Below are 22718 nucleotides of genomic sequence, written 5' to 3' on the forward strand. Positions count from 1 at the left end.
TCCCGGACATGAGTCACGTCATTAGTGCTTGGCTAAACAACACCAGCAGTTTCCTTAACTCACATAAATTATCTTTTAGTGTGCAAATCTGTGTCTACAAAATAGGCTATTTTGCATAAGTATTTATCATACGTAATATAAAATGGGTTAACTAATCATTATGTCTGTGATTGTTGCACTCATTTTCCTACAATCATCCTTTGTCTGTCAGTGGCGCTCATTTTCATCAAACTGAAGTCATATCCAGCGCTCCAGTCCAGCAGGGTGCGGAAGTGCGTCATATGTTGCTCAGCGCTCACGACGGAAGTAGTACCAGTAGTACAGAGTTTTCTTTCTGCTGCCGTGTGATTAACGTATTTCAGGTCGGTTATGTGAATTTACTTCATAATGTACTTTAAGATATCATGACCGTGTGCTTTATCGTATCTCGTTATTGTGTGTCGGACGATGATTTATGTTTTACAGAGAGTTCAATATCATTGTTTTAATACTTCAAATCCCGCAGCTAATATTTTGCTTCATTGTAAAATATTTGATATAAAGCATAAGTCACGTTTATAACATTGTTTACTTTTTTGTCTCTAAGGTCACTTTTTTAAATATTTGTTATGAAAGGTTTTGCATTTGACATGTTTTATTGAATGCTTTTTATGTTTTTATCTTTTTACATGCTTTTTAGATGTGGCTGCTTACCATTATCCCAGACATTCAGTAGAAAACCATAAAAAAGTTATTGTAAATATTCTTTGAACTAATAATTAGGAGTAACTTTATTAACCATCTATATGAAGGCAGTTGATTTTACTAAATTATATTAATATGAAGAAAGGTTAGTGAGATTGGCAACAGTCACATTTACAATATTAAGTTAATTATGATAAATTATTTGACTATTCACTCCAATAAACATAATTGTAATATTTAGTAGTGTAAAAAAAATGATATCATATATGAAAGACTAAGATACATTTTAAAAATACAATAAAATTAATTTGAAGAAACACCTTATCATATGTAAATCAGTTTTATCAGTCATTTATGGATGCGTCTTTCAATAATCATGATGTGTTTGTGTTCAGATGTTGATCATGAAAGCGCAGGTGGATGTGGTCTGCTGTAAATCAGTAGGAACTGATCTGTCCATGCTGGATATTGAGGATTTCATCACAGAAATCTGTCAGCTGAAGAAAGAGGTGGCTTCACTGGAGGCAAAGCTGAGAGAAAGAGGAGACAAACTGAACAGAGAGGTTTGAACAGATCTTCAATTCATCTTTAGCTGCTAATATGGACTGATTGTTGTGTGAATCAATGTCTTATTGTTAATCATACTCTCACTAGATATATTACTGATTGTGTTTGTCAGGATGTGGAGCAGGTTTGGGTGCGTGAGACTGATGGGACAGAAGCTCAGGATTCAGTCTGGAGCGTCAGAGATCAGAGATCCAGAGACACACAGGACTCAGAGCTCAGCCTCACTTTACTCTGTTATACTGACGCTCAGGATCATGAATCCACTGATCAAACCTCTGACTGTAACGCTGGAGAACAGCAGATGCTGCAGACGCCGCTGAAGATGTGCTCCGTCAAACTGGTGGACTGCAGGAACCTGATCGAGAGCAGAGGAGAAGAAACCACCGCAGAGAAACAACAACACACTGATGAGGAAGAGGAGGAGGAGAATAATGGGGATGATGATGATGAAGATTTTGTTCCTCCAGGTTTGTTTCTCTTTTTATGTTGTTTTAAATGGACTTCATTGTCAGCAGCGACTGCAGGATCAGGCTCACATTGACTGATGGTGCAGATTTTCAGAGATATTTGGGACCATGATGGAAAATTTTAGTAGTGCTAAACGATTTACAGGAAAATCAAATTGACACATTTCTGATAATTTTTTGAATGGGATTAAAAATGTCCCTTTTTAAGAGCTCCAGGTTTTCTGTGTTTGTTTGTAGGGCTGCAGGGTTTGGCCAAACATCACACTTTGATTGTTTTTCAGTATAGTGTGACAAATATTCATACATTATGAATCATTACTTTTACATTTATTCCTTTTGCAGATAATTTTATCCAAAGCGATTTTGAAATGAGAACAATAGAAGCAGTCAGACCAACAAGATAACAACAACATTAATAGTGACGTGACATACACCCAAGTATGGTGACCCATACTCAGATTTCGTGCTCTGCATTTAACCCATCCAAAGTTCCCAAACCCACATACAGCAGTGAACACACACCTGGAGCAGTGGGCAGCCATTTATGCTGCGGCGCCCGGGAAACAGTTCGGGGTTCGGTGCCTTGCTCAAGGACACCACAGTCATGGTATTGCCAGCCCAAGACTCGAACCCACAGCCCTAGGGCTAGGAATCAAACTCTCTAACCACTAGGCCACAATTTCTTCTATACAAATGCCTTGACATGTCTCAGTTAGTCTAGCAGAGTACACGTAGCTAGTTTTTTATATATGTATAGAATGGAATAGAATAGAAAAAGTAAGTGCTAGTATTAGTTAGTCAGGTGCTTGTTAAAAAAATAAAAACATATGTCTTAAGATCTTTTTTTTTTTTTTTTATTGGTTAAAGAGCTGTTCGAATACGATCAGGAATGATTCAACCAGCTGGGTACAGTTCAGGAAAAGGTCAGTGAGAGTGATTTTGTGCTTTTGGTTAGCAAAACAAGACACCATTCAACTTGCAGAACGCAAGCTTCTTGACGGCGCAAAATTTTAATAAGTTTAAGTTTATTAGTTTTCAAACCAAGTTTGAACTAGCGATATTAACTTTAGATATATTGGTTCAGTGCCAGTGGTTGCCTTGTAGGCATGCATCAGTACCTAGAATTTGATGCTAGGGCTGACAAGCTACGCAATGTCGCGTTCATTATCGAAGGCGATTCATCTGGGATAATGAACGCGATATTGTGTAGCTTTTCAGTGATCTACGGCTCTGTCTATAAAATGTCACTCCATTTAAAAGCAGGTGATGGTGATTTAGCAGTAATCAGGGAACCAGATTTACTGATTAAATGTGAATGATCATATCGTTAGATATATCGCCCAGCCCTATTTGATGCAAGCGGCTACTGGTAGCCAGTGTAAACTGAAAAGGAGAGAAGTAAGGTGAGCTTGTTTTGCCTAATTGTGGACCACTCTCACTGATGTTGTAAATAGTTGTATATAGTATATAGTTAGTACGTGCTGGAAGGGCCATCAAGAAATCATTGCAATAGTCCAGGCTAAAGAGAACAAGAGCTTGGGCAAGAAGTTGTGTGGTTTGCTCTGACATAAAGGGTCTAATCTTCCTAATGTTGTGTAAGGCAAATCTGCAGGACCAGGCCGTTATAGCAATATGGTCTGTGAAGCTCAACTGATGGTCCATCATAACTCCCAGGTTTTTGGCTGTACTTAAAAGAGTTAAGGTTGATGAACCCAGTTGTATAGAGCAGTTGTGATGAAACGATGGATTTGCTGGAACCTCAAACAGTTCTGTCTTCGCTAGGAATGTCTGTCTGACAGACTGCAATGCGAGCAGCTACCGCCGAATCATCTGGTCGGAATAAGAAGAAGAGTTGAGTGTCATCAGCATAGTAGTGGTAAGAAAAGCCATGCTTCTGAATGACAGATCCTAATGATGACATGTAGACAGAGAAGAGGAGTGGTGCAAGCACTGAGCCTTGAGGAACCCCAGTAGCAAGATTTTGTGACTTAGAAACCTCACCACTTTAAGACACCCTGAAGGATCTATCTGAGAGGTAGGACTTGAACCACAGGAGTGTGATTCCTGAGATGCCCACTGTTCTGAGGGTGGACAGTAGAATCTGGTGATTAACGGTTTCAAAAGCAGCAGACAGGTCCAGTAAGACGAGTACTGAGGATTTGGAAGCTGCTCTTGCCAGTTGCAGGGCACCAGTAACCAAGAGCAGAGCAGTCTCAGTTGAGTGGCCACTTTTGAAGCCAGACTGGTTGCTGTCCAGCAGGTTGTTCTGTAAAAGGAACTTAGAGAGCTGGTTGAACACAGCGTGTTTCATTTTGTTTCATATTGTCTCGCCACCATGCTAGTGGATCTGCCGTAGAGTCAATTGGTTGATCGTGGAGATAGCGGGTTAACTCCGTTTCAGCGCGCGCTCTGATCGGTAAAGGGGCAGAGATTTCAGACCTCCGTTTATTAAGGATATCTGTCACAAAACTCATCATCCGCGCCAAAGTTTTTTGAGCAAATTTCAAAGCCGCACCCGCCCGCCATCCTCTGAGTGTTTTGCCGTCTATGCTTTGCTGATGCGAGCCGCAAAAAAAAAAAAAAGCCATTGTCTGTTCTAGAAAGGATGCAGCAAAGATATTTAATGCTAGAGTATGAGGCATAGGCCTACGCTGAGTTTCATTTACGATGAGATGCGCTCTAGTTCACAGTGCAGTGCAAGTGAACACGGCGCGCTGGGGCTTCCATGTCACGGTTATCATTGTCTGCTATATTTGCTTTTTATTTATTAAAATACAGGCAATTGGTTGATGAAACATTTATTAAAATTAAGATAAAATTTGTACAAAACGAAATTCATTTTTAAGAAAGGTTTTCTACAAAGCAAAATTTAATGAAGTGGTAAATATCATGTCTGACGATTTACAAAACTTCATTAAGTGGTAAAAACCATGTCTCCTGATATATTGCGCATCTGATGATCCTATCTAAAAAATGAAAATAATTTTTGATAAAAAATGTTTGTAAAAAATATTTTAGTGACTCGGTTTTGGCGGTTATAGTTGAACACCGTCATTAGAACTCTATAACCGCCAAAACCGAGTCACTAAAATATTTTTTATATACTAACCGTCACACCCCTAGTGCTTACACAAGCCTGCTTAAATGCTGTAGGAAATGTACCAGAGTGAATAGAGGTGTTGAAAATGTTTGTTAGCGAAGGTATGACTGAAGAAGAAATGGCCTGAAGGATGTGATTGGGGTTAGAACAGTTGATAAGTTTGTTTTGGTAGTATGTCATTTTAGCAATGGAGACTTTGCAGAGAAGGAACAGATGAGTGACTGATACACATTAAGGTTGGTAGAGTTGTTTTATTTGCACTGAACTCAGGGCTGCAAAGAGGAAATAGAGCGATGTTCCAAGGGGCAGAGGGGGAAGTGCATGCTGGTCTGGATGAAAGTGGGTAAAATTTGTCAAAGCAAGATGTTAGAATGGAGATTGTCAATAGCATTGATTGCGTCCAGTGCTGAAAACTGAGAGAGTGAAGGAAGTGAGGATGAAACCATAGAGGATAAAGCGAGAAGGAGAGAGTTAGCACAGTTTACATCGAAAGGTGACCTGCGGAGGAGTGTGTGCTGTGTCAGGAGTCAGTGTGAGGTTGGAAGTGATGAAGTGGTCTGAGGTGTGCAGTGGAGCAACTAAAATGTTGGTTACCCGACTTGTGAGTATTAGACGCTCGCTTTAGATCGAATGAGGCGAGCAGAGTATTGAAGTCAGCAGCTTGGGGTTTATCTAGATGGATGGTGAAGTCACCGAGCAGTACCAGAGGAGTACCATCCTCTGGAAAGTTTGATAGTAACACATCCAATTCCTCAAAGAAGCTGGTCAGTTGATCTAAGGCACGATAAATGACTACAAAGTGGATTTTAACAGGGTGAGCAATAGTAATTGCATGTGATAGAAGGTAAGATTTCCATTATTATTTGAGATTAGGAGATCAGTACTTCCATCACTTCCATCACACAGGTGTGGGAAACCAAAAGTATTTGGCAACCAAAATTATATGGCCAAAAATAGCAAAACATATAGCTCTGTCTGTGTTTGAATAATCAAAAAGGCCAACAGCGTGACGTGATCAAATATCTTTATCCAAGTATATTTTAAAGTTGTTTTATTAAAGTTTTGTTCCTTTCAGATGTCAATGGTGGCTCATCTTCTGATGGAGATGAAGAAACACAGCTGCAGACCAAGAGTTTCTCCTGCAGCACCTGTGGAAAAACACTGAGTTCAGAGGGTCATTTAGCAAGACACGAGAGAACACACACAGAACAGAAAAGCTTCAGCTGTAAGATATGCAACATCAGCTTTCCTACAGCAGAAGAGAGGAGACTTCATTCAAAAGAGCACAGTGGGAAGAAGGAGTTTCACTGTGAACAATGCGGGAAGGTTTTTTTCCATCATCCTAGTCTAAAACTTCACTTAAAGACTCACGGTGAAAAGTCTTTCCACTGCAGTGAATGTGGCAAGTATTTCAGCACCAAAGGAAATCTTGATGCTCATAAGCGAATCCACACGGGAGAAAGACCATACAAGTGTCCTCACTGCGAGAAAAGCTTCAATCACGGATCTCATCTGAAGAAACATGTGCGTTTGCACACCAATGAGAGACCGTATCAGTGCAGAGAATGTGGGAAAGCCTTCACAGACTTAGGCTCTCTAAAGTCACACCAGAGAATCCATTCAGATGAGAAACCCTTTCAGTGCAAACACTGCGACAAACGATTCCGTCAAAGAACAAATCTGAATTGTCACGAGAGGATTCACACCGGAGAGAAACCGTATCTGTGCGCCCACTGCGGGAAGAGTTTTTCTGATCCAACTCATTTCAGGGAACATAAGCGAATCCACACTGGGGAAAAACCATATCACTGCAGCATTTGTGGGATGAATTTCACACAAAACACTAACTTAATAATGCATCAGAGGATTCATAGCGGAGAAAGACCGTTTAAATGCTCACAGTGTGAAAAGACGTTTGCTCGATCAGACGTCCTTAAGGTCCATCAGCGAGTTCATACAGGAGAGAAACCTTACTCCTGCCCCATCTGCGGCGAGAGATTCGCTTATTTAGGTAGTTTTCAGACCCACCAAAACAAACACCCTAAAGAACAAACTGCTCCAGAATCATCAGAGTGACTTTCATGTCTTGGTCTGTCAGTAAAGGATTTATTTCGGCAGTTGCTTTCATAATTCATGCCATGAGATATATGACAGTAACACCATACACATGATGATTTGAATGTAAAACATGAACCGTATGATATAGATCTGGAGCTATTCCACACCAAAGAGTGCCTGTTTTGTTTTTATATATATAACTTTGGTCTCAAACTCATTTCCTGGAGGGCACAGCTTAGTTTAGCTCCAGTTTAGCTCCAACCCAATTCAAACACACCTGATCCAGCTAATCAAGCTCTTCAGGATCACTAGAAACTCCCAAGCAGTTGTGAGTTGGAGCTAAACTCTGCAGACCTGTGGCTCTCCAAGAATTGAGCTTGAAAAAATGTTCTAATTTACTTCCAATTAACTATCAAATAAAGTCTGAAGATACTCAACATTGACTGTTTTTAAAACAATTCAGTAACTTAAAGGGGGGGGGGGTGAAATGCTCATTTTCACTCAATATCCTGTTAATCTTGAGTACCTATAGAGTAGTACTGCATCCTTCATATCTCCAAAAAAGTCTTTAGTTTTATCATATTTATAAGAGAAAAATAGTCTGTGCCGATTTTTTTTGAAAAAAAAAGGCGTGACGTGTGGGCGGAGCTAAAGAATCACGAGCGCGAGTAGGCTTTTGCGTTGAGAGCGTTTGGAAGCTGTGACATTACCCTGAGGAAAAAAAAAACATCATCCAAAACAAACCATGGCTAACAGTCAGATTCAGCCGTTTATTTATGATCCAGAATCAGATCCCGAGGCTGAAACTGAACGAGAGCAGCAGCAGCAACGACTACAACAGCGTCTCTATGTGGTATGTATTGAAACTGTATATATTTGCTTATGTAACCCCTCTCTCCCGGGTCCTTTCTGACGCTCCTCGTACTCGCTCCGAGCGGGGCTCGAACCCGGGTCTCCTCTAACAAGGAGGCTAAATGGCTACAGCCACTAGTGTCTGTTGCTAGTGCATCTCTTGAGATCGGGGAGGTTTACCTGCACAGCACTACACGCTGGCCTCCGTTACACTTTATGTCATCTTTTTTTTTTTTCTTTAAAGGTGTACAAGAAGTTTACTTGATGTGCTTACACGCCGATAGCTAAGTTAACAACACAGAGATATTTGAAGCAGTTTTACTCACCGCCTGCGGTTCCAACCCTTTTTCGTTGGGACTGCATTATCTTTAAAGGTGCCATCTGTCATGTCTGGCAAAAAAATCAAGTCATACTCCACATTCCATACCAGATGGGGGCAGTATGCCTCAATAAAGTGAATTGGTTTACTCTAGAGTAACAAACGAGAAACGGCATAGTCTCTGTTCTCCGCCCCTACCTTCACAACAACACTACAGCCATAGCCGAAGCCTAAAAGAGGACGTTTTGCCTCCAGAGGAATGTTGGGTGATGTCAAGTGATTTTGAAAATTGACATCTTCAAGCTACTCCCCTTCACCTTTACCAGTCAATATGTTCCTATTCGTTTTGTTCATATTACATTTTGAGTTGGATATACACATTATTTGAATTAAATTAATTTGACAGACAGCATTCTGTCAACATCATTGGTAAACATCAGACAGCTGATCAAAGCTAGCTCCAACCAACGTAACCAGAGCTGCCAACTCTCAAGCATTCACCGTGAGACACACGCAATTGACTCTTTTCACACGCTTTCACGCCACCCATCAATTTTCTCACGCACAGAAAAACCACGAAGCAAAGAGGACAGGGAGACCAACAGACTAGACAGAGCAGGTTACTTATGAAATAAAACAATGGGTAGGTTATAGCTAGCTAATTATCAAACGCATCTACGGTTAGCCATCGCTAACATTAGCACGTTTATTGAACAGCCTTCTATACATTTCTATGTTATAACTTCCCGAAAACAAATACACAAACATATAAAACAAACTTCTAGCGAAATACTAACAGCATCTTACTTACCAATCCAAAAGAAATGTTGAAAGTTCGGAGTGGAACCTCATTTATTTCAGGTCCATCAGTTGTCTCCAGTGATTGAAAGCAGTGCCGATGTTTACTCTGGTTTGGCTCCTTTTCTTATTGGATATGATTTGTGTTTCCGAGTGCGGTTGTTTCCCTGTAGCGGGTGACGCTCTCTTCCCTGAACTTTAATGAAGTAGTGGGCTGTACTTTCCACATGATTGACATCAGGTTCAAGTACACGGCCACAAGCCGTGCGAGTTATTTGTGTATTGTAGGTTGGCTGGTGGTTATGTTGCCTGCATACTGCCTCCCATGGCCGAAACTGGTATTACGACACCTGTCGGGCCGCGGCTAGTAATGCTAATGCTAATTAAGGTTGATATCTCTGCAGCACTATAACTTGACATTTTTTTAATGACATCATCGCCCTTATTTCTTCTCATTCTTTTGATGCGTGTAGGTCATGTTTGGGATATTTTTACCTAAATTTTTGCATATGGCACCTTTAAGAAATAAACTATATGCAAATCCAGTGTCAAACTGGGCCTTGTTTGTAAAACAAGCATCTTCGAAATGCAGGGAACAAACAAAAACACTTGCACAACTCCGTCGATGCTCTTTAAAAATAAACTCCATCCACTGGTCCCTTGATGTATTTTTTTTTTTTTTTGGTAATCTGTGCAGGGTTGTCTTGCCCTGGCAACCAAAAACACACTTCTTTTGTGACATTTCAGTCTCTCGCTCTGATCAGTGAATGTCTCGTCTCTGCTCCACGGGAGCGCGCGCTCTTCCGGCAGAAGTGCCCTTGGGACCCATATAAGGAAATTCCGCTCCATTTAACGTCACACAGACCCATACTCGAAAAAAAAACGTTCCGAAACTTGTGACAAACCGTAAAGAGTAAAAATACTCCATCAAACGTACAAATTAATTTTTGAAACTTTGTCCATGTTTAGCATGGGAATCCAACTCTTTAACAGTGTAAAAAACTCAGTATGCATGAAATAGCATTTCACCCCCCCTTTAAAAACTCACATAAATCATATTAGATGCATATAGCTGTGCATTTCTGTGTCAATAAAATTGTCTATTTTACTTATAAGTACATATTTAATGTAATATAATGTAATATAAAATGGGTTAACATAATCATTATGTCTGTGATTTTTGTAGTACCCAATTTCCTACACTCAGGACTGGATTGGTAATTGGGCATACCAGGAAATTTCCCGGTGGGCCAATGTTTTTAAAATCACCGGAATACTGTACAAAGTTCATTTTCATTATTTGTTTTGGGGCAAAAATAAGTTCGAAGAGGCTGAGTGATGGTGTACTGTTTCCGAACATTCCACTGCTGGCAAAATAATACAAATAATAATAATGATTAGCAGCAGTTAAGAGTCAAGTATCAAGTCTGATATACAGAAGAACCGTAATAAGTACTTTATGAGAAGTGTGAATGTCTCAAAGTCTGAAAACTTTAGCATGATGTGAATCTTTGAATTGGTTGGAACATGTTTGGTGTCTTTTCTGAATAAATGCTTGAGCACTGGGACTATCCCCGACATACTTAAATAAGCTACTGTTACACCTCTCCTTAAGAATCCTTCACTTGATTATAGAGATTTTAATCATTTCCTTGACACGTCCTTTTATTACAAAAATATTGGAGAAAACGGTTCTCTATCAACTCCAGTCTTTTCTTAAATAAAATTTTCGAAACTTTCCAGTCTGGTTTTAAGTCTCTGCACAGCACTGAGTCTGCTTTATTAAGGGTTTCTAATGATATACTGTTAGCGACTGATGCTGGTGGTTCTGTGATCCTAATACTGGCTTTTGATACAGTTGATCATAAAACTCTCTTATCCCAAATATAATTTTATGTGGGCATCCAGGGAACTGTCCTAAGTTGGTTTAGATCATATCTAACAAATAGAAGTTTTTCTGTCAAACTTGGTAATTTTTTTTCCCTCTCCAACCCAACTCTTTTGTGGAGTGCCGCAAGGGTCTATTCTTGCACCCATTATTTTCTCTCTGTGTTTGCTTCCTCTCGGCTCTTTCTTAAGGCATGGTGTATCATTCCATTGCTATGCAGATGATACACATTTATTTGCCTCTGAAACGCAATGACGCAAATTAATCCAAAACCGAGGTTATAGTCTTTGGCCCCCACGGCAACTTTAATTGCAGTAACATTGATCCGGATTACCTTTCTCCAACTTCATCTTGCACTAAGAACTTGGCTGTTCTCTGGGACCACAACCCCAAATTTGAAAAACTTTTGAGATTGCTGTCCATGCACTCATTACATCACAGTTGGATTATTGCAACTCTCTCTATACTATGGCATCACCAAACACTCTATTGCTCGTCTCCAATCAGTACAGAATGCTTCTGCAAAGTTCCTCAAAAGGAAAAGTAAGCAGGTTGGCTACCTGTGCATTTTAGAATTGAGTTTAAAATTCTTCTCTGTTTTTAAATCCGTAAGCAATCTGGCACAGAGCTATTTGCCCGAGCTTCTCTGTCCACACAATCCCACACGAAACCTGAGGTCTGGTGATCAGAGACTTTTGGCTGTCCCCAGATCAGATCACGGCTAAAGAAAAGAGGAGACAGAGCCTTTGTGATTGCCGGGCCTAGACTGTGAAATGAACGGCTCAATATCTAACTGTTTTTAAATCTTCTCTTATAATCTACTTTTTTTCTTTAGCTTTTAATTCATTGTGATGTGATGATGTGAAGTGTTTTATTTTTATAATTGTGCATTGATTAGTACTTTGGTCAGCCCTGCTTGCTGTTTTAAAATGTGCTTTATAAATAAATACAAACTTGAAACTTGATGGTGTGGAAAAATATTTATATATATGGTCGGTCTGGTACTTTATTTTATTAGTGTTCATTTATTTTATTAAACTGGATACATTATTACACCTTTTTATATTTATGTGGTGTCATGACTTTATTGAAATTAAATGCTTTCTCTTAATCTTTAAAAGGTGCAATGTGTAATATTTACAACAATCTATTTACATAAATGCAATATAATCGACATAACTATGTTTTCAGTGTTGTATAAAGACCTTTCTTTATGAACCGTTATGTTTTTATTACATTAGATTGAGTTATTTCTATCTACATACACCACATGTCCTCTGACATGGAAGTCGCCAACATGTTTCTACAGCAGGCCTAAATCGTCCAACTGCTCTAAAGAGCACGTTTGATAACTTTGTTGTTCTTGCGAATAAAACACTGACACAATGTCGAACAAGTATGTGAAAATTTGCAATAACATTGATTTATTGAATAATTAAGTAAATATAATTCCTTGATTCACCTTTGTAAAGAAATCTCATTACTCTCTGCTGTCAATACCGACGACATCTTTACATGCGTCCGCCACCGTGGCTTCGCTAAAGGGAGGGTGAGCGGGGCACTGAGCCGTTGGTTGCGATTCACAACCTCACTGCTAGATGCTGCTAAAAATTACACAGTGCACCTTTAACATCTCTCAATCGTACGGGTGTGGATACATCTGTGCAAGCTCAGCTATTCGACACCCCAGTGTATTCATGTTGCTAGTGACTAGGAGATATTGTTTTCTCTTTCCTGACCTCTGTTGATAAAGAAAAGAACAAAGAAAAAATAATTGCACGTCAAAGAAGGTGGAGTTTCAGAACACACCCATCGATTGCTGGCACGGACCAATGGAAGCTCAAAGGTGTTTAGTAGCCAAAAAAAATCAAAATGAACTTTGTTCTGGCCTAATTTTGTTCGAAATGACATCATACCAGTGCGTTCTTCAATTTAGTTTGAAGTATATTGGGGCCTTGTTTTTTTTTTTTTGTCGAGGACCATCCCGCTGGGACAGTGAGCAGCCAGTGCCCCATTGGTTTGTCTTCTATATTGACAGTGTAAACATCCAATCACAATGCGCTATAGACAGAGCAATTATGTATTTTGTTCTGGCTAAGTAAAGATCGCTTCACCCCATCTTCCTTATCATTTTTCCCAAGTTTTCACAGCAGCATTATCAAGAAAAGGCTTGTTCTGCGGCGAGAGATGCAGGTCAAAGAGGCAGGCAGGAGGAGAAGAGAGTCGTTGAATTGGCGAAGTGATTTATAGGGACTTGCAGCGGAGGCAGGCATCTAAACCTTTCCTAGTGTGTGCACGCCATGAGTGTAGAATATGTAAACCATTTTTAAAAAAAACATATTAGTCCCCTGCGATTTTTTGGAATTAAAAGAAATAAATACTTTTATTTAGCAAGGATGCTTTAAATTTATCAAAATTGTTTATAAATACGTTTATAAAGTTAATTTTTTTTTATTTCAGATAAATGCTGTTCTTCTGAACTTTCTGTTCATCAAAGATACCTGAAAAAAATGCATATATGTTTTCAACATAATAATAATAGTAATAAATGTTTTTTGAGCAGCAAATCAGCATATTTGAATGATTTCTGGATGATCATGCGACTGGAGTAATCATGCAAAAAATTCTGCTCTTAAGTCGCAGGAATAAATTCGATTTTAAAATATATTCAATTAGAAGAGCTATTTAAATGCTAAACAAATGTAATAATATTACTGCTTTGCTGTATTTTGGATCAAATCTTACGGTTCAAAAACTTTACTTTTATCCCAGTCCAGCCCTACAGTAAAATCGTAAAAGTATTTATCATATGTAATATAAAATGGGTTAACTTATTATTATGTCTGTGATTGTTGTAGCACTCATTTCCTACAACCATCCTTTGTCTGTCAATGCGCTCATTTTCATCAATAAACTGAAGTAATATCCAGCTCCAGTCCAGCAGGGGGCGGAAGGCGCACATGTTGCTGCGTCTCGCGCGGACTCACGACAGAAGTAGTGCGGGTTTTCTTTCTGCTGTTGTGTGATTAACGTATTTCAGGTCGGTTATGTGAATTTACTGCATAATGTACTTTAAGATATCATGACCGTGTGTTTTATTGTATCTCGCTACTGTGTGTCGGACGATGATTTATGTTTTACAGAGAAGCGAGTTCAATATCATGTTTTAATACTTCAAATCCAGCAGCTAAACGTGTCTTAAATGTGATTTAATATTATGCATCCTTGTATAATCTTTTTTTTTTTTATCTTTGTTATGAAAAGGTTTGTATTTTAAACGTTTTATTTAATGGTTTTTATGTTTAGATTTAGCTCTTTTACCATTATCCCAGACATTCAGTAGAAAACCACAAACAAGTTATTGTAAATATTCTTTGAACTAATAATTAGTAACGTCAGTAACATTATTGACTGGCAATATGAAGGCAGTGAATTTGACTAAATTATATTAATATAAAGAAAGGTTAGTGAGTTTGGCAACGGTCACATTTACAATATTAAGTTAATTATTTTAAATTATTTGACTGTTCACTCCAATAAACATAATTTCAGCATTTTGTAGTGTAAAACTGATATAATATATGAAAGACTAAGATATTTTTTTTCAATATAGTAAATATAAAAAATGAAAGTAATCTGAAGAACCTAATCATATGTAAATTAGTTTTATCAGTCATTTATGAATGCGTCTTTCAATAATCATGATGTGTTTGTGTTCAGATGTTGAGCATGAAAGCGCAGGTGGATGTGGTCTGCTGTAAATCAGTAGGAACTGATCTGTCCATGCTGGATATTGAGGATTTCATCACAGAAATCTGTCAGCTGAAGAAAGAGGTGGCTTCACTGGAGGCAAAGCTGAGAGAAAGAGGAGACAAACTGAACAGAGAGGTCTGAACAGATCTTCATTTCATCTTTAGCTGCTAATATGGACTGATTGTTGTGTGAATCAATGTCTTATTGTTAATCATACTCTCACTAGATATATTACTGATTGTGTTTGTCAGGATGTGGAGCAGGTTTGGGTGCGTGAGACTGATGGGACAGAAGCTCAGGATTCAGTCTGGAGCGTCAGAGATCAGAGATCCAGAGACACACAGGACTCAGAGCTCAGCCTCACTTTACTCTGTTATACTGATGCTCAGGATCATGAATCCACTGATCAAACCTCTGACTGTAACGCTGGAGAACAGCAGATGCTGCAGACGCCGCTGAAGATGTGCTCCGTCAAACTGGTGGACTGCAGGAACCTGATCGAGAGCAGAGGAGAAGAAACCATCGCAGAGAAACAACAACAACACACTGATGAGGAAGACGAGGAGGATGATGAGAATAATGGGGATGGTGATGATGAAGATGAAGATTTCATTCCTCCAGGTTTGTTTCTCCTTTAATGAGCTTATGTTCAGTTCTTACACATCTCACAGCAGACATAAACTCTTATTTCCATTCTTACACATCTCACAGCAGGAGGTGTTTCATTCATACACTTGATTGATACATTGTCCTGTGTGTGTTGGTAGCGGGTTTGTGTCGTGTAGAAGATTACGTCACGGTAGTTTTCTGTGGCATCGCTAGGACGACCAGGTACTATTGTGGAGGTACTATCTGCAATGGAAAAAAGTGAAAGGTGAGGTGAGTCGAGTCGAGTTGACCTGGTACTGGTAATGGAAAGCTGCCACAATCTTCTTAATGTTGTAGAAGGCCGTAATATGGTCTGTGAAGCTCTGTTCCATGAATATGGTCTGTGAAACTGATCATTGATCACAGCTCCTAGGTTACTGGCTGCCCTTGAAAGAGTCATGGTTGACGAACCCAGTTGTATAGAGCAGTTGTGATGAAACGATGGGTTTGCTGGAATCTCAAGCAGTACTGTCTTAGCTAAAAATGTCTGTCTGACAGACTGCAATGCGAATATCTACCGTCATATCATCTGGTTGGAATGAGAAGTAGAGTTGAGTGTCATCAGCATAGCAGTAATAAGAAAAGCCATGCTTCTGGATGACAGATCCTAATGATGACATGTAGATGGAGAAGAAAAGTGGTGCAAGCACTGAGCCTTGAGGAACCCCAGTAGCAAGAAGTTGTGACTTAGAAACCTTACCCCTCCAAGACACCCTGAAAAATCTATCTGTGATTCCTGAGATGCCCATCCTTCTTAATGAGTGGAACAGAAGAATCTGGTGATTAACGGTGTCAATAGCAGCAGACAGATCCAGCATGTTTAGTACTGAGGATTTGGAGGCTGCTCTTGCCAGTCGCAGGGCTTCAGTAACCGGGAACGGGGCATTCTCAGTTGATTTGCCATTTTTGAAGCCAGACTGGTTGCTGTCCAGGAAGTTGTTCTGTGAAAGATGCACAGATTTGCTCAAGTGTCTTTGCAATGAACGGAAGATGGGATATGGGTCTGTAGTTTTCTAAAAGTGCCGGATTTAAAGAGGGGTTTTTTAAGCAGTGGGCTTATCCAAGCCTGCTTAAATGCTGTGGGAAATGTACCAGTGTGAAGAGCGGTGTTGCTAAGGTGTGTTAGCAAAGGTATGACTGAATGAGAAATGGCATGAAGGAGGTGAGTGGGGATAGAATCAAGTGGACAAGTACACAACAAAATCTCCAGTGTTCATTTAACACCCTGAGTGTGGACTTCTTTAAACTCTGAAGCAGTGTTAAAAGTAACACTGAAGCAGTGTTGAAGTTAATGGGATAATTAGGTGATTAATTGAGTTATGATTGACCATTATTGAAGACACCTGATAATAGCAAACAGAATCACCAAACGAGAAAATCACAATTTCTGTGTCACCATTATAGTTGTCAGTTTTTGCTTTAGTTGGGATCTTGACCCTTGATTTTTAATTATAAAATTAGTTTGGCTGGTATAACAAAGTTATAACATACACCCAAGCCAAGAGCAAAAGTCTTTGGTTTGTGATTATTATGTTTTAAGTAATCATTATTTGTCCTGAATCACTGAACTCATTTAGAGTCTTTTCTTTGAGTTATTATTTCTTTATTACACTCAGACTGTTAAATTAACACTGGGAATTTTGCTGTGTAGTAGGATGATCCTAAAGGATAAGTTTGGAAATTTCCATCTCAGAGTGGAGAGGAGGAGGAGAGAGAGTGTGTATTTGTCGTTATGAAGTTATCTTCAGTCTGTGATCTGGGGAATTGGTCACTGTTGGTTCTTGTTTTATTTTTGAAAAAAAAAAAATTGCATCAGCTGTAAGAGTTGATGGAGGAGGAGGGAGAAAAGGACAGAGAGGAGAAGAGAAAGTTTTGTGAAATGTGAGAGGGTAAGAAGAGTTGTTAATTTTGTTGTGGTAATTAGGGGTCATTTAGTCATTTAAGCATTGGAGACATTTGCACAGAAGGAAGAGACGAGTGACTGATACACTTTTAGGTCAGTAGAGTTTTTTGATTTGCACTTTCTGCAGCCCAGAGTTCAGAGTGATGTTCACTGAGGACATCGAACAGCCAGCAGGCAAACGGGGTAGTGCATGCTGGTCCGGATGAAAGTGGGCAAAATTGGTCAAAGCAAGATGATAAAGTGGAGCAAAGATTGTCAGAAGCACTGTTTGTGTCCAGTGCTGAAAACTGAGAGAGTGAAGGAAGTGAGGATGAAACCATAGAGGATAGGCGAGAAGGAGAGAGTGAGCGTAGTTTATATAGAAAGGTGACCTGCGGAGGAGTGTGTGCTGTATCAGGAGCAGTGTTGGGCAGTAACACATTATTAATAACACGTTAATGTTAAGCAGTTACATTTGACAGTAACTAATACTGTAACGCATTAATTTTAAAATATATTAATCGTTACCATATGGTGCATTGTCCGTTACTTTTTTTAATGAATTTTGGCTGAAGTGCAGCCTACAGCCTAACCTGTGTGCAGCAGCGACGCGTAGTAGGATTGGTGGATGCCAACCACTGTAAACACGAAGATGCACTGTGGGCGTGTTTACATTTATTCAAGAATGTGCGGCAGTCAAGGCGAGAGCAACACGAGTTTCTCAAAGTGGAAATATGCTCATTATTTCACTTTAGTTGAGCATAAAGACAAAACCTTTTAGTCAAATGTAAGCTGTGTCTTTCTCGTTCGAATGTCCTATCCTATCCCACAAATTTCCTATCCGTGCACTCAGATTTTGTAAACCGAAACCTCAGATTTATAAACTGTACTCACGGATTCATGCAGCAAGCTCCTACGTGTTAACATACAGTTTTAATGAATATTATTATTAGTGTGAGGTTGGAAGTGATGATGAAGTGGTCTGAGGGGTGCAGTGGAGCAACTAAAGTGTTGTCAGTGGATAAATAGTCTGTGCAGATGAGTTGGTTTGCTGACTTGTGAGTAGCCATAGTAGACGCTCGCTTTAGATCGAATGAGGCGAGCAGAGTGTTGAAGTCAGCAGCTTGGGGTTTATCTAGATGGATGGTGAAATCACCAAGCAGTACCAGAGGAGTACCATCTTTAGGAAAGTTTGATAGTAACACATAGGGCTGCACGATATTGGGAAAAAATGACATTGCGATATTTTATTTTTCTGCGATATATATTGCGATATGAAATTTAATAAAAAAAATTCTTACAAACAAAAATGGGGTGAGCAGATTTACATTCTCATTTTAAATGATTTAAACATCGACACCATCGTGTCAATTGATTAATATGCGTGAGGGAGAGAGAGCAAGACAGCGCTCGTGTTGTTTGAAGCGCTCTCTCTCGCGCTCTCTCTCTCTCGTGCTCTCCGCAAATCACATTCGTCAAGCGCCGGGGAGCAGCTGGCCCGTACAGTTAATGAATAACGGATCAACTACACAGCCTTCAGCGTCAGTAATTGCATGTGATAGAAGATCAAAGTACTTCCATCCCTCCACAACAGGTGTGGGAAACCAAAATTATTCGGCAACCAAAATTATATGGTCAAAAAAAAAAAGCTCTTTCGTGTTTGAATAAGCAAAAAGGCCAACAGCATGACGTGATCAAACATCAACCTGCATTGAGTGAGAGCTGTGCACTAATGCAGCAAACATGTTGACAGTGTGGAAGCATTTATAGATGTCTAAGAAAGACGCAACAATCATTACAAGCACAGACAGCGAGAGACTGTTTAGCATAGCTTCGATGAGGAAAAGAGAGTGGTTGTTAGTGATGTCCTATTCGTGAATGAATCGTTCAATTTAACCGGTTCTTCTTAGTGAACTGGTTGAACCAGTTCACCAAATCGAACTGAATCGTTTGAAACGGTTAACGTTTCCAATAAGCATTAATCCACTGTGAAGAGCTGTGAAGAGAGAGCTGATTATACTGCGCATGGGTGATTCAGCGTGAAGCAGACTGACACACAGTGCATCTGAACCAAACTGATTCTTTTGGTGATTGATTCTGAACTGATTCTCTGCTAATGTTATGAGCGCGGGTAAACTGAGCGATTGAATGAAAAGCAGTCTTGCAAAACGTTAGTTTATTTAATAACAAATACATCGCAATGGATTATGTATAGTAAGTGGATCATGGTTTCTGTGCCGTTGACACCTAATTTATTTACTTTTATCTTCAAGACATAAATCCTCATATGAACATTATTGCTGTTACTGTATTTGGGTGCGTTGTTGCAAAACTTAATTGTAAACTTTTCATGATTATGAGGTTTTTAACTGACTGAAGTTATGATTACTGACTTTATATATTTGAATGTTTGATATACTTGACGCCATTACGTCATTGCCAATGACATCATTGTGTCGAACGTAAAAGAACCGGTCTTTTCAACCGATTTATTGAATCGAACCGTCTGAAAGAACCGGTTCGTGGAATAGAATCGAACGTCCCATCACTAGTGGTTGTTGCTGGTCGCTGTATAATTATTGAAATTGCAAAATGGGCTTTAGCCAAGAATTTTTATTTCAGTGCATCCCTAGATGTTTTCTATCTTTATTCAAGTATATTTTAAAGTTGTTTTATTAAATTTTTGTTCCTTTCAGATGTCAATGGTGGCTCATCTTCTGATGAAGATGAAGAAACACTCTCAACTTCAAAAGAGCAGCTGACGGCCAAGAGTTTCTCCTGCAGCACCTGTGGAAAAACACTGAGTTCAGAGAGTCATTTAAAGAGACATGAGAGAACACACACAGAACAGAAAGACTCAAGCTGTAAGATATGCAACATCAGCTTTCCTACCGCAGAAGAGAGGAGACTTCATTCAAAAGAGCACAGCGGGAAAAAGGAGTTTCACTGTGAACAATGCGGGAAGGTTTTTTTCAATCATTCTAGTTTAAAAGTTCACTTGAAGACTCACGGTGAAAAGTCTTTCCACTGCAGTGAATGTGACAAGTATTTCAGCAATAAAGGAAATCTTGATGTTCATAAGCGAATCCACACAGGAGAAAGACCGTACAAGTGTCCTCACTGCGAGAAAAGATTCAGTTATGGATCTCTTTACAAGAGACATGTGCGTTTGCACACCAATGAGAGACCGTATCAGTGCAGTGAATGTGGGAAAACCTTTACAAACTCAAGCTCTCTAAAGTCACACCAGAAAATCCATTCTGATGAGAAACCCTTTCAGTGCAAACACTGCGACAAACGATTCCGTCAGATTGCTAATCTGAATTGTCACGAGAGGATTCACACCGGAGAGAAACCGTATCTGTGCGCCCACTGCGGGAAGAGTTTTTCTGATCCAACTCATTTCAGGGAACATAAGCGAATCCACACTGGGGAAAAACCATATCACTGCAGCATCTGTGGGAAGAGTTTCAAGCAAAACACTAACTTAATAAAGCATCAGAGGATTCATACTGGAGAAAGACAGTTTAAATGCTCACAGTGTGAAAAGACGTTTGCTCGATCAGACGTCCTTAAGGTCCATCAGCGAGTTCATACAGGAGAGAAACCTTACTCCTGCTCCATCTGCGGCGAGAGATTTGCTTATTTAGGTAGTTTTCAGACCCACCAGAACAAACACACTAAAGAACAAACTGCTCCAGAATCATCAGAGTGACTTTTCATGTCTTGGTCTGCCAGTAAAGGCTTTATTTTGGCAGTTGCTTTCATCATTCATACCATGTGATATATGACAGTAACATCATACAAATGATGATTTAAATGTAAAACATGAACCATATATTATACAACAGCTGAACTGGATTTCTGAGCAGAGTTTAGTCCAGGATCACTGAGTGATTTCACTCTTCGTACAGTAGGCTATTCCACACCAGAGAGTGAGTCGCGTTATTTGTCATTTTATTTTATTTTTTCATTTACTTTGGAAATATTTTCATTTATGGAGCCAAGAGCATGAACTATTGGTTACAAACTGATCACTCAACATTAACAGTTAATAAAACAATTAAATAACTCCAACAATTATTATGTACATTAAATGTTCTACTCACAGTTGTCCCGATGTGCAGAATATCAGTGTGGATGCCACAGAAGGAGTTCAGGAGTTCACTGGAGAGATTTGCTTGATTAAAGCCCCCAAGAAAGATTAGAACAAAGTCAGGGTGGTGTTGTTCTGTCTTGCAGTTAATGATTAGAGTTTCTAGATCTGAACAGCACATCTTATTTAACACTGTTACATCTGTACTCCACCTTTCGTTGAGAGATTTGCTTATTTGGGTAGTTCTCAGACCCACCAGAACAAACACGCTAAAGAACAAACTGCTCCTGAATCATCAGAGTGACTTTTCATGTCTTGGTCTGTCAGTAAAGGCGTTATTTCGGCAGTTGCTTTCATCATTCATGCCATGTAATACATGACAGTAACCAGTGTTGGGAAGGTTACTTTGGAATAGGGCTGTAGTACTCGAGTCCGGTCTTGGACTCGAGTCCGGACTCGAGACATTTTTCTGTCGTCTCGGACTTGTCTCGGACTCGTTGAATTTGCACTCGGACTTGTCTCGGACTTGGCCATTGGACTCGCCAAGTCTTCTAGTTGGTCTCGACCGAGTCCAGCAAAAAAATAAAATAAAAAATGTCTCCTTCAAAACAAAACCACATTTGCATGATGTCGCGACTGAAAACGTGTGGAAAACACTAGGCGCGCCGCTCTCCTTATTTCCAAAGCACTCTGTAATCTGCGCTCGCGCTCCAGTGGCGTCTGCTGTTGCTGGGCAACCATGACCCGCTCTCCATGATGACGCAGAAGTTTCAGCAAAGAATAAATGGATTTCCAGCACTAAACATCCCTTGCAGTAGCTCTGCTAATAGATTCATTTAAAAAATGGCTATCCTTGAACAACTATGATCATCTGTTTCTCCATCTTAGCTTTCAGTATTGTTCCGGGAAAGGATGTGCATGACCAGTGGTGCATTTACTGCGACCTGAAAAGTTTAGATGTTTCTAATTTAATTTTCTACCTGTTAGATTGTGTTTTACCTACACCTAGATAGCCTTTTTTTTATCAATAAACGCGTATTAATGTATAGCCTTATGCAACAATTAGTACATATGTAAATTTTAAAAACTTTATATATGACATTACATATTTACATTTTCATGTAACAGCCAGTATTTGTATCTGTAACAATCACAATTTTTTTCCTATCTGCATTCGGATACAACATCGTACAGTTACTTGATAAGACTGTTATGACTTTTTATATATTTTTTCGTAGTTATCACTGAACAAGTATGTCGTGTTAAACTGAAATAATTATTAATTTCATGACATGTCATGACAAACGTTTAGTGATCATTTGAACACGACTGAATCCATTCAATGCACACATTCTCATTACGCAGAACACTTTGAGCGAGTCTTAATGTTAATGAACTTCACTAAACAGATGTGTGTGTTCCGCGCAAACCAGCAAAAGGTAAATATGCAAACATGTAGGACAAGTAGACAATGTATCCGTATCGAAGCTGATTATTAGCCTACTCTTGAGAGAGAACTGATTTGGTTTTTGAGAGACTGAGATGCGCAGCGCGGCTGTTTGATTGGCGAGCGCGCTGTGCTTATTCCATTCATTCGTATCATGGA

General features: G+C 39.4%; 1 protein-coding gene across 2 annotated transcripts; it reads left to right on the forward strand.

The window, feature by feature from the left end:
* The first annotated feature begins 266 nt into the window (after positions 1-266).
* LOC113099744 (zinc finger protein 501-like) lies at positions 267-21076 on the forward strand. 2 transcript variants are annotated; one of them, XM_026264675.1, is made up of 4 exons: positions 267-362; positions 14454-14621; positions 14738-15107; positions 19713-21076. In XM_026264675.1, exons 1-4 carry the CDS (start codon positions 282-284, stop codon positions 20729-20731), a joined length of 1638 nt encoding a protein of 545 aa, XP_026120460.1. In that variant the 5' UTR covers positions 267-281; the 3' UTR covers positions 20732-21076. The 2 variants fall into 2 exon arrangements, with proteins under 2 accessions (XP_026120460.1, XP_026120461.1); XM_026264676.1 differs by lacking the exon at positions 267-362 and adding an exon at positions 13709-13773.
* Positions 21077-22718: the final 1642 nt, after the last annotated feature.

The sequence above is a fragment of the Carassius auratus genome, unplaced genomic scaffold (genome assembly GCF_003368295.1).
Source record: "Carassius auratus strain Wakin unplaced genomic scaffold, ASM336829v1 scaf_tig00217029, whole genome shotgun sequence".
Lineage (NCBI taxonomy): Eukaryota > Metazoa > Chordata > Actinopteri > Cypriniformes > Cyprinidae > Carassius > Carassius auratus.

Bases quoted from the DNA above. Each gene is read 5' to 3' on its own strand.
- LOC113099744 (XM_026264675.1), top strand. From the start codon at position 282: ATGTTGCTCAGCGCTCACGACGGAAGTAGTACCAGTAGTACAGAGTTT. The intron at 363-14,453 runs GTCGGTTATGTG...GTTTGTGTTCAG, and splicing joins GTGTGATTAACGTATTTCAG to ATGTTGAGCATGAAAGCGCA. The intron at 14,622-14,737 runs GTCTGAACAGAT...TGTGTTTGTCAG, and splicing joins GAGACAAACTGAACAGAGAG to GATGTGGAGCAGGTTTGGGT.